Source organism: Triticum urartu, chromosome 4A (genome assembly GCF_056163025.1).
Source record: "Triticum urartu cultivar PI428250 chromosome 4A, HENAU_Tu73, whole genome shotgun sequence".
NCBI lineage: Eukaryota > Viridiplantae > Streptophyta > Magnoliopsida > Poales > Poaceae > Triticum > Triticum urartu.
Genome location: NC_141876.1, coordinates 253,195,818 through 253,208,638, shown reverse-complemented (window position 1 = coordinate 253,208,638; position 12,821 = coordinate 253,195,818). Strand labels below are relative to the sequence as shown.

The window sequence follows — 12,821 nt, the reverse complement described above, 5'->3', positions numbered from 1 at the left end:
TGAATCTTTGTAGATACATTGCTCTGGATATTTCTGTAGTGGTACTCAAATATTCAACTATGTTCTGAAATTAGGAGTTACTCCCTCCATTCCAAAATAAGTGTTGTGCTTTTAGTTCAAATTTGAACTAAAACCGTGTCACTTATTTTGGAACGGAGGGAGTACTTATAAACTGGAATACCAAATTGAAGGCCAACTGAGTAAATTTTATCCTTCACAGCATAACGATTGTTCTGGACCAGAAGTCTATCCAGAACTATGAGTAAATTTAGTGATTTCGACACTGCCCGACTAGTATATCCAAAGCTACAACCAAATATTATTGCTATTTAGTGCACATACCTTACCTGCCAGAGTGTCACTTTCTGGCTACAACCAAATATTGCAGTTTGTTTACTTCGCTAATTATTATTTTGATTGTTGAATGTTCTTTTTAAAAGTCCACTTCAGCTTTCAGCCCTCAACTACATTCTGAGTTGGAAACTTGAACTATATAAATTGTCCTCTGTACAACCTTAGGTGGTTTTACGATTTGTTTTTATTTATTTTGAAAAGGTGTATTACTTAGGAAGAAATAATTTGGTATACAATCGTGCAACACCGCCGTGGACACGCAGGTTGGGACAGAGCCTTGCAGAACGCCCGCCCCCACACGACACACTACACCCATATTGAGCAAGCTCATGGGCAGTCCTGTTATAGACAGGAGGAAGGAAGTGTTGGAACTGTGTCGAATAATTGTACAAGGCAGGTTACAGTTGGACTTGGATTCAAGCTGTGTGTAGATAGGGTACAGAGACATGTTCGAGTAGGACACTTGTATCCTAGGCCTCTTATATAATGTCGGGGTAGACACATATATAATCTATGCCAACATAATAGCATAGGCATGCAGGGGGAGCCAGCGGCATGTGATGGCCCCCGGGTGGCCGGTGTGTGGTCTTGTAGCGGTGGGAGGAGTGCTCATAGTCAGGCCCTAGGGATGTAGCCGATATTCGGTGAACCTCATTAACAAATTTCGGTCGTGCCTTGTGTGATTGCTTGGTCCTCGGTAGATCGACTACACGCCTTCGATTATTCTAACAAGTGGTATCATGAGCAAGGTTCAAGGAGATCACGGATTGTTGATCTAGAGGAAGGGTGCCAATTTCGTATGATTCACGTGGTAGCAGGAGCGAAGATCAGATCGGGTTCGGAGGCGATGAGTTTGAGACTGCACGCGATGTGGCTATCAAGGTATGGGCACGATGAAGCAATTGGAATGCGAAGACGTGCAGCAGCAGAGGACCTCATCGTGGGTGATCTTGGCGAGATTGATTCGATTGGCAGAACTCAGTGGTGGCTGCGAACGATTTTACGTGGCATGTGGCAGGGGCACGTGCACGTGCGCATGCGCGTGGGTAGCAGTAGAAGACCTAAGCGTATAGCTACTGGAGGCTCGAGTGAGGCGGGTTGGTCTCAAGAGGGGCTGGCTGGTGCGCTGTGGGATGGCGGAAGCAGCTGCTGACGGAAGCCTAGGTAGAGAGCTGCTATGAAGGTCAAAACCTAGGTGGGGAGTGGTGCTGCCACGGCAAGCTGCACAATCTGAGATTTGGTTAAGAAATAAAATCGGTTCTGGAAGGTGTTGCAGCGCGTTCGAACATGGGATTCGCTGGCTGCTAGCATGTTTATCTCGAGCGTGGAAAAAAAGAGAATAAGAAAATTAGTCAGGAAGTCACGAGGTGCTACAGGTGTGGAACTGATAGTAATGGAATTGCTTGGACTACTTCTGTTTTTTTGCTTCGTACGCCAAGGGGATGGCAGCATGGCAGCAGTGGTGTTGTTCGGCTAGCAGTCAAACGGGAACCGAGGATGGCGACGTGTGTATAAGGCTCAGAGGAGTCTGGAGCGCGTCGTGGCAGGAATGCAGGATCATGCACAGTGGCGGAGCTTCAACCACTTCTTTGGGAGGGCCAAAACAGGTCTGGTTAGGAAATACCATTGAACTTTCGCTTTCAGGGCCCAGATACAGTACCAGTCTTCACTGAATTCCTGATGGGCTCGGTGGGCCATGGCCTGGTTTGGTCCACCCGTAGCTCTGCCCTTGATCATGCATACACAGAGGGCTTGTGCGGTTTCGCATGAGACTCGACCGGGAGGATGGTTGACATGATGTAGGCTGGAGCATGGTTGCAGTCAGATAAGTTCGGCTTGGTCGGATTATACAGTTTGATGGATCAACGTGAGTCGATCAGTATAGAAAACGGCGGTGATTTCAGCGACGATGACATATGAGGGTGATGCTGATAGTGACCGACATGGGGTGTGGAAACACGTGGTGCGGACCCGAGGGCTTGTGCTGCTTCGACAAGATTATGGCTATGGCACAGGGTTGATTGAAGACAGCGTACGGATGGGAACTTAAAGTCGACGGGGCGCGGGGTAGCATGGCCAGCTACATGGAGTCATGCTGAAGGTGGAGTTGGAGTGTGATGGAAGAATTCATTTGGTGCTGATGGAGGGGCTACGGTGTAAGGATATCGAGAATCGAAGCCTATTTCAGTGGGTAAAGTGAGATACGTGGTTCGGACTAGGTCCCAGTGGTCTGATGGAAACGTGGTACTCAAAATTTGTTGGTGATCATCGGTGGTTCTCTGCAGTGGTGGTTGAGGTGGTGTGGGCTAGCTACCCAGGAGACTCAACGGAGACATGGTATAATGTCAAATCAAATGTACATGAGGTTCGACGCATGGATGAATCCATGATGGTGGAGAATATTTGTCAAGGTGGATTTTGCTGGAATTGTGTCAAATACTTGTATAAGGTAGGTTACAGTTGGATCTGGATTCAAACCGTGTGTAGATAAGGTACAAATAAGGTACGGATACGTGTTCGAGTAGGACACTTGTATTATAGGCCTCTTATATAATGTGGGGATAGACACACGATGTAACGTATGCCACAACATAATAGCAGGGGCGCGCAGAAGAGCTGACCCCTAGGTGGCCGGCGTGCGGTATTGTCGTGGTATCATGGAGAGGAGCGCTCATAGTCAGGCTCTTGGGATGTAGCCGATGTTCGGTGAGCCTCGTTAACAAATCTCAATATTGTGTCTTGTGTGATTGCTTGGGTCCTTGGTAGATCAACTACGCTCCTTAGACTATTCTAAGAGGAACCAATGCCGTACTTGCCGCAGTAGAACGACGTTGTTGAACACGGAACCAAACAATGGTCGGGGCGTGCAACATGATGAAGGCGAACGGCATGCCGGACTACTAGAGGAAGGCAATGACCACCATGTACATCTTCAACCATGCGCACACCCGGAGCATTGAGGCGATGACGCCCTACGAGGCCTGGCACGACAAGAAGCCTGAGGTCGAACACCTGTGCGTCTTTGGTTGCGTCGTGCACGTCAAGACGGTGCGACCAAATCTCAAGAAGCTGGACAACCGAAGAATGCCCATGGTGTTCATCGGGTACGAGCGGGGCTCCAAAGCTTATCGGGTGTACGACCCCACCAGCCGCCGTCTATACGTCTCTTGTGGCGTGGTTTTTGACAAGGATGTGAGCTGGAGCTGGGGTCAGGAGGCGGACCACCTTGGTGGCATCTTTACCATTGACCTCATCGTGCATGTAGGGGCGACGACAGCGTCAGTCGGAAACGCTGCCATGATAGCACCAGGACCATCTGCGGCAGTGGGCGAAAACCCTGCCATGGCAGCCACCCCAGCGGTTCTTCCCCAACACCTAGGAACGCTGCCATGGCAGCCAACACCCTAGAGCCTGCTGGCGTGCCGGCGTGCAGGAAGTGGAGTTCGTGCCACTGTACGCCACTGTATGGCCTGACGGTGCGCAGCGATGCCAACGACCCCGACGCCGTGCACTGGTGTCGCCGTGTCACTGATCTGCTTGATCAGGGTGCGACTAACCCAGGAGAGGCGGAGCGCCGCCTTTTGATGTCGGAGGGCGAGCTGGCGAATTTTCCCGACGCCGAGCCCCATGCTGCTTGGCGGGCCATGGTGATGGACGAGATGGCGCCCATTGAATCTGACAGGACTTGGTCCCTCTCTGATCTTCCTGTAGGTCACCGACCCATTGGTCTGAAGTGGGTGTTCAAGGAGAAAAAAGAACACCGTCGGCGAGATGATCAAGCACAAGGCTCGGCTTGTCGCAAAGGGCTACGTGCAGCGCGCCGACATCAATTTCAAGGTGTTTGCACCAGTTGCTCGCCTTGACTCTGTGCGCGTGCTGCTCGCTGTCGCCTCCTAGAAGGCCTGGGATGTGCAGCATCATGACGTCAAGTCCGCGTTCCTCAAGAGCAACCTTGATGAGGTGTATGTGGTGCAGCTTCCTGGATTCGTGTGCGATGGTGCCAAGAGCAAGGTGCTCAGCCCCCTCTACAGTCTTTGTCAGCCACCATACGCCTGGAACACGGAGCTTGATAGCAGCCTCGCTGCATTCGGCTTTGACAAGTGCCCATCAGAGCATGCGGTGTACATGCGTAGCGCTGTAGGCGAGCGCCTCCTCGTCGGAGTGTACGTCGACGACTTGATTGTCACCGGCGGCGATCAATGGCTTCAAGTGGGAGATGATGGCACTCTTCAATATGAGCAACCTGGTCCTACTGAGCTACTACCTTGGGATCAAGGTTATACAGTGCCCGGAGTGCAGCCTCATCAGGCAAGCTGCTGGAGATGGCCGGCATGGGAGATTGCAACTCCTCCACTGCCCATGCAGCCGCGTCTAAAGCTTAGAAAGGCGGGTGTTGGCGAGCCCGTGGACGTGCCCATTGCCACAAGCATAGTGGACAGTCTACGCTATCTCATCCACACAAGGCCTTGCATAGCCTACACCTTAGGCTACATCAGCCGCTTCATGAAGACGCCGGCGAGCGAGCACTGGGCGGCGGTGAAACAATTGATGCGGTACATTGCCGACACACGTCAGCTTAGATGCCGCTATTCGTGGCAGCAGCACGGCACAAGGCTTGTTAGTTACAACGATAACGATCTGGCGGACGATGTCGACAATCGAAAGAGCACAAGAGGCACCATCTTCTTCCTCAGAAGGTGCCCTATGTCCTTGAAATTGGCAAATCACAAAAGAGTGGTGCTCTCATCTTGCTAGGTGGAGAGGCGGAGTACGTTGCCCTGGCGGGCGTGGCATGCCAGGGTATCTGATAGGTGAGCTGCTCGGGCGCCAGGACGGTGCCGTCGAGCTCTGCATCGACAACAAGTCAGCCATTGCGCTGAGCAAGAATAATGTCTTCTATGACAGGAGCAAACATATCAAGCTCCGCTACCATTTCCTTCTCCAGTGTGTTGATGACAGGCAACATTGACATTCAGTATGTGCGCACTGACGATCAGCTCGCCGACGTTCTGATGAAGGCTTTGAGACGTGCCCATTTTCAGGAGCCGTGCAACCGCATCGGCATTGTGAGTGCTGAATAAGTAGATTAGGGGGAGTTTGTTGGCTAATCTTGTTATTTCTTCAGCTTGTTAGTTTTAGCCGTAGCTAGTTTTCAGCTAAATTAGTCTTTGCACGACATGCACTTGTAAACCGATCGCCTGGGACGTGGGATGGCACGGCTCGTGTAGGGCATCGTGGGCACAAGCCACAATCGTTTTCAGTTGAATAAAAGCAGAAGAACGCCGGCAGAAAAGCTGCAAGTTCATAGCACACAACTCTCTCGCTCGCTGTGTTCATTGCCACTATCAGCTACATGTATAAGGTCTTTAACTCAGACAGTCTGGAGCGGCCCCTCGGACCTTCAGGTTCCTTCTCCGAATCCAGTTATCTCTCCATATACGGATCTTCTCTCCTGTGTGCACATGCTAAATGACACCTTGCTTTAGCAGCTCCAAATCATGAACGATCCCTTGCCAACAAGCCGAAGCATTCTGACTAAAAGAAGAATCAACAAGATCGCCTAAAGGGTAATAGTTCGCTTTGAGTAGCTGAGCACACAAACTTTTGGGTATGCGATAAGGCGTCAGGCTTGTCTCGCAAGAAGTGCTTGATTAAACAGTCTCAGGCCCCTAAAGCCCATGCCACCTTCAAGCTTTGGTCAAACAATTTTGTCCCAAGCCATCCAATGTACCTTCCTTCTATGCTATTTGTCTCCTCAACCCACCCGAATTTCCGGGTAATTTGCGATATCACACAGCCCTGCCGAAAACTTGAAAATGTTGTTGCATAAGTTGGGATTGTTTGCAACATGGATTGATAAGAACTTCCTTAGCACCATCAGAGAGGTACTTCTCACTCCAATCCAAACATCTTTCGCTAAACTTGTCCTTGATGTACCGGAGGGCCCAAGTATTTCTCTTTGAAACCAACTGTTGTGATATCAAGACTTGACTGGTGTCAGACTGTCGATGCTATTTGTTTGCCACATCATCAAACAGGGAAAGATATAGATAGATGGTGAAATATGGCACGGGTGAAGTGAGAGCTTACTGTGGTAACACAAACCTTACCCGTTCCGTCAGTGCGAAGTGGTTTGTTTGATGACATGACATGACAGACATGCACTATCTATGTCAGCCAAAATCACTTGTATTGCCACCCGAGGTTGCGAAGTAGACGGTTTTGATACTTTGAGGTTGCAACTCCTATGGTTTTAGGGTTCAGGGTTGAAAAGTGGACCATTCTTTAGTCTAATATATAGCTGGCTTGACAGAAAGCTTGGGCACAATTCCTATTCTGTACCTCCACCTTAATCTTTGTGGAGTTTATCCTTCCTCTGAAAGTAAGAACAAGGGAATGTTCAGAGTTGTACTAATTACCGTGGAATTAAGCTGATGAGCCATACAATGAAGCTATGGGAGAGAGTCATTGAGCACCGCTTAAGAAGAATGACAAGGGTGACCAAAAATCAGTTTGGGTTCATGCCTGGGAGGTCGATCATGGAAGCCATTTTCTTGGTACAACAACTTATGGAGAGATATAGGGAGCAAAAGAAGGACTTGCATATGATGTTCACTGACTTGGAGAAGGCCTATGATAAGATATACCACGGAATGTCATGTGGTGGGCCTTGGAGAAACACAAAGTCCGAGCAAAGTACATTACCCTCATCAAAAAGGACATGTACGATAATGTTGTGACAAGTGTTCGAACAAATGATGTCGACACTGATGATTTCCCAATTAAGATAGGACTGCATCAGGGGTCAAATTTGAGCCCTTATCTTTTTGCATTGGTGATGGATGAGGTCACAAGGGATATAGAAGGAGATATCCCATGGTGTATGCTCTTTGTGGATGATGTGGTGCTAGTTGACGATAGTCAGACGGGGGTAAATAGGAAGTTATTATGAAGACAAACCTTGGAATCGAAAGGGTTTAGGCTTAGTAGAACTAAAATCAAGTACATGATGTGCGGTTTCAGTACTACTAGGTGTGAGGAGGAGGTTAGCCTTGATGGCCAGGTGGTACCTTAGAAGGACACCTTTTGATATTTGGGGTCAATGCTGCAGGAGGATGGGGGTATTGATGAAGATGTGAACCATCGAATCAAAGCCGGATGGATGAAGTGGCGCCAAACTTCTGGCATTCTCTGTGACAAGAGAGTGCCACAAAAGCTAAAAGGCAAGTTCTACAGGACGGCGGTTCGACCCGCAATGTTATATGGCGCTGAGTGTTGACCGACTAAAAGGCGACATGTTCAATAGTTAGGTGTGATGGAGATGCGTATGTTGAGATGGATGTGTGGCCATACGAGGAAGGATCGAGTCCGGAATGATGATATACGAGATAGAGTTGGGGTAGCACCAATTGAAGAGAAGCTTGTCCAACATCGTCTGAGATGGTTTGGGCTTATTCACAGCAGGCCTCCAGAAGCCTCAGTGCATAGCGGACAGCTAAAGCATGCGGAGAATGTCAAGAGAGGGCGGGGTAGACCAAATTTAATATGGGAGGAGTCCGTTAAGAGAGACCTGAAGGATTGGAGTATCACCAAAGAGCTAGCTATGGACAAGGGTGCGTGGAATTTTGTTATCCATGAGCAGTTGGTTGCAATCTTATGGGTTTCACCTCTAGCCTATCACAACTTGTTTAGGACTAATGGCTTTGTTGTTGTTGTTGTTGTTGTTGTTGCTGTTGTTGTTTTTTTTTTTGAAAGCAAGATCCATATACTCTGATCTACACCACTTTTTGATTGTTCTAGTCTATCTTGAAATATCAAATCTGGGTGCCCACTGTACACCCGTGTTCAGTTTGGTGAGGAATGGATGCGTAATCTAGGTTAAATGGTTAAAAAAAATTCTTATGTATAGGAAAAAAAATTGGATGGATCATACTTTCTTCGCCACGGATATCACGGGCACCCATTCCCCACGAAACTGAATGCGGGTGTACAATGAGCACCTAGTTTTATACCCCAAAATTTCAGAATTTTTTGAATTTTTCTAAATTTTTAATACTATATTCATATAGGGGTGTGTGGCACCCGAGAGCTGCGATGCATTTTTCCTTCCATGCACGCCATATACTATCATGTTGTAAATGGGACATTTTGATGGACTATGATTAATTATAGGAAGGACGCTAATTCAAATACGCATTAATGTTGTTGTGCAGGTAGGTCTTATTCTTCGTGCACTGGGCTTTGATAATACAACACACATTTACCTTGCTTCTGGAGAGCTCTTTGGTGGGAAACGCTTCATGAGGCCCTTCAAGGATATGTTTCCGCGCCTAGAAAACCATAGCTCCGTTGGACCTGGAAAGCTGGAAGAAAATACCCGTGGGCTGGCAGGTTCTGCAGTTGATTACATGGTCTGTCTCCTATCAGACATTTTTATGCCCACATATGATGGCCCAAGCAACTTTGCAAACAATCTCATTGGTCACCGCCTATACTATGGTTTCCGTACCAACATCACGCCAAACAGGAAGGCCCTTGCTCCGATATTCATGGACAGGGAAGTAGGCTCGACAGCTGGTTTTGAGGAGCGAGTGAGGCAGGTCATGACAAAGACATATGTTGGTGGCCCCCACAAGCGCATTCATCCCGAACCTTTCTATACAAACTCATGGCCAGAGTGCTTTTGCCAGGAGAACCCTAGGAATCATGCAGACAAATGCCCACCAGATAATATATATGAGGTTCTGGAGAATCAATTTAGGAGTGAAGAGAATGAAGAAAGTATAGAAGTGAAAGCCACTAGTCAGATTGATTCAACCAGCCAAACCGAAGAGACTGTGATTTAACTGAGGAACCAAACTGTTATTGTCTCAGAGGACGAGACTGGATCATTTATGCCCGTAGCAGATTATTGCATTTTCGAATGGATCGACTATCGAAGGTACGGTCAGGCCTAATAAACTGGGATGGAGGTAGTATTTCATCACAAAAAATTACACATGTAGTGTACATCCATATGAGCATCTAGTTTTTTTTTGGAACTTCAGAATACCATTTTGGCACTATTGAAAATATAGTGCTCATTGGAGCGGGTGCACCAAAGTGTTTTTTTTGTTGTCTCCCAGTTTCTCGTTTCTGCGATTATTACTAGCTTGGTGTTTTTGTTGAAGTTGTGTCGAATATAGTGTACAAGGTAGGTTACAGTTGGACTTGTAGTTGTATTGTGTTTATATAGGATATGGAGTCGTGTCCTAGTAGGACACTTGTATCCTAGGCCTCTCTTTTATATAGCGTGGTAGACACACGATGTAACCTATGTCAACATAATAGCTACACACGATGTAACCTATACTAACATAATAGCACTGGAACGTAGGGGAAGCCGGCGGCATGTGCCGGTGTCCAGGGTGACCGGGTGCGGTATTGTAGCGGTGTCATGAGGAGGAGCGCAGTCAGGCCCCGGGGATGTAGCCATATCGATGAACCTCGTTAACAAATATCGGTGTCGTGCTCGTGTGATTGCTTAGTCCTTGGATGATCGACGGTATGCCTCGATTTATTTTAACAAGTGGTATCATGAGCTAGGTTGTTCGGAGGCGGCAAGAGTTGATCTAGAGGAGGAAGAATATCGATAGAAATTTGCATGATGCGGTCGAGATGCGGGATGAAGGACGTCGGCGAGTTGCGATCTAAAGCAGAGTTGGTCGGGTTGTAATCTTCAGTGAAGCAATCGGAAGCGGGCAAAGTTCTTGATGGAAGATACGTGTGCGAGGACGTGCGGCGATCACGAATCGATCGGGCGAGCGTACCGTCAGCAGCGGCGGCGCACCGCGCACGGGCAGGCAGGCAGGCAGCAGATCGGTCGATCGATGGCTACGGAAACCCGCGTGGGCAGCGGCCCAGGTGGCGGAAAGCCACACGGCTGGAGCGGTGGAGTCACGTACACGTACTTGGCCAAAGCGACGAATCAGGTCGGGTACAGCAGGCGAGAACAGTCAGACAGAGATTTGTTTGAAAAGAAGGGACCGAGTCCGGAAGGGACCTTGTCTCCGTGGCGAATACGACCGGTTGATTCAAGCGAAGGGAAAAATCCATCAGATTATTCATTAGAATAGCAGGAGCTTTGGCAAAGCAAGGCAACAGCCAGCATTGTAATTAGTGCTAAGGGAGCTGCCCATCGCGTGAAGACCAGGAGGTCTTTTTTTGGCTGGAGTTGTGCACAGAAGTGCCTGTGTACTTCGGCGTCGTGGGGATAGCTCAGGTATTTTTCTCGCAGGGTCAGCCGTATAAAGAAACATGATGTTAATGGGTATCAGGTTTGAGGTGAAGAAGTTTGCGGAACTGAAAACCTTGGGTTATGGCAGACACGTATGAAAAATTTGTTAGCTCAACAGAGATGCTTGAAGGCGTTGCGGGAAACCAAGTCAGCTAAGATGGAAATTATTATGTGATGGATGGAAATTCGTAGAAGATATCTGGGAGCCTGGGTCGGACTGGATAGTCTGACGGATCGACGTAAGTCGGTTGGTACAGAAGACAGTGGTGGAATCAGCGACGACGACATAGGAGCGTGATACTGATGGTGACCGACTTCTGGGCGTGGAAACACGTGGCACGGGCCTGAGTGCTTGTGTGGCTTCGACAAGGCTATGGCGCGGGGTTGATTCAAGACGGTGCACATGAGAGCTTGGAGTCGACGGGGCGCGGGTGGCACGTACAACCGCCATGAAGTCATGTTGAAGGTGGAGCTGATTGAGAGGATACGACGTAAGAGCTCAGAGAGTCGAAGCCTATTCAGCGGGAAAAGCAGGGACACGTAATTCAGACTGGAGCCCCGTGGTCTGATGGAAGCGTGAAACTCGTCATCGGTCGATGATGATCGATGGTACTCTGCAGTGGGGGTTGAGTGATGTGGTTTCGCGACCCTTGAGACTCGACCAGAACAGCGGAGGCTCGATGCGGTAATAGCGGCGAGGCGTGCGGCGCGCATGGGGCATGGAGACAGGCCAGGGCTCTGGTGGTCATACATGTGATGAGACAACTGCGAATTTGACTCGGGATGACTAAAAGCAATGGTGAAATTCCTTCAAGTTTTAGACAGGCAGTCAAGAAAGGAGCAATGATGTTGAGTTCAGGTAACTCTTATATGTGACACCAATATGTGAGTTGTTCACTGTCACGTAGGTCAGTGATCAGTGTGTGATGGCGTTGACGGATACTCTGGAAGTTGGGAGCACAAACTAGAGTAACAAAGAACTTAATTTTGCTCGAGTGTTGACCATGGAAAGAAAGAAGGGACTACAAGTTGCAGGTGGAGTCATATGGAGTCTTTGGAGTAGTAGCGGTGCTCACGGGATAAGCTCAAGTCCAATGTACATGGAAGTTTGACGCATTGACGAATTCAAGGTGGTGGAGAATATTCATCAAGGTGGAGTTTGTTGGAGTTGTGTCGAATATAGTGTACAAGGTTGGTTACAGTTGGACTTGTAGTTGTATTGTGTTTATATAGGATATGGAGTCGTGTCCTAGTAGGACACTTGTATCCTAGGCCTCTCTTTTATATAGCGGGGGTAGACACACGATGTAACCTATGCCAATATAATAGCACCGCAACGCAGGGGAAGCCGGCGGCATGTGCCGATGTCCAGGGCGCCCGGGTGCGGTATTGTAGCGGTGTCATAGGGAAGAGCGCCCATAGTCAGCCCCCGGGGATATAGCCATATCGGTGAACCTCATTAACAAATCTTGATGTCGTGCTCGTGTGATTGCTTGGTCCTCGGATGATCGACGATATGCCTCAGATTTATTTTAACAATTTTGTTGGAGAAATATAATAGAGTAAGAGCCCAACTTTACATTACTAATGAAAGCACACCTCCAACCCGGCAGTGGTGAAAGATTGCAAGCTACGTTTCGTGGGATGATGCCCCAACCTTCAGTTTCATTAGAGCATCTTCAGCCGTTCGGCCCCAGGACACCGAAAAAGAGTCCTCTGGGAGCGAGCCGGTGCTAGATTGACGCGTGGGGACGACCTAGCTCCCAGTCGTCGATCCACCGGTCGCCCCGAGTACGGCGATGTTGTGTATAAAATACATGCAAACTCGACATTTGCACAAACTCGGTGAAACTACATTCAAATTTGTACATGAAAACATGCAAACTACGACTGAACTACACCTAACCGCCGCCGCCGCCGCTGTCTACATACCGAGAAGCCTGTAGAAGCGGGTGTAGTCGCCTCGTCGTCGTCGTCGCGCGGCTGGCTTGAGCCGGCGACGTCGCTGCTGCAGCCTTGGCCAGGGTCGGCGAGGCGTGGTGGCGCGCTGGACGGCCCGGCCTCGTCCTCCTCGTTGCTGTCTAGGACGATGACGCCGCCCTCCTCGCGCCCACGGCGCCGGGCCTGGAGCTCCGCGTACGCCCGACGCTGGCGGCAGACCTTCTCACGGATGTAGTCTTCCTTCGCCCAC

General features: G+C 49.0%; 2 protein-coding genes across 4 annotated transcripts in view; both read left to right on the top strand.

The window, feature by feature from the left end:
• The window catches only part of LOC125551411 (O-fucosyltransferase 1), a 33,249-nt gene extending 23,776 nt beyond the window's left edge, over positions 1-9,473 (top strand). For all 3 annotated transcript variants that reach the window (XM_087518235.1, XM_048714642.2, XM_048714641.2), the window contains one exon: positions 8,568-9,473. In XM_087518235.1, coding sequence (XP_087374361.1) covers positions 8,568-9,200 — 633 coding nt within the window. In that variant the 3' untranslated portion in view covers positions 9,201-9,473. The remainder of the gene's footprint in view (positions 1-8,567) is intronic.
• LOC147975521 (uncharacterized) lies at positions 8-8,555 on the top strand. Its single transcript, XM_087518236.1, is given in 1 exon segment — positions 8-8,555. A coding segment is annotated over 1 exon segment (672 nt). The 5' UTR covers positions 8-7,456; the 3' UTR covers positions 8,129-8,555.
• Positions 9,474-12,821: the final 3,348 nt, after the last annotated feature.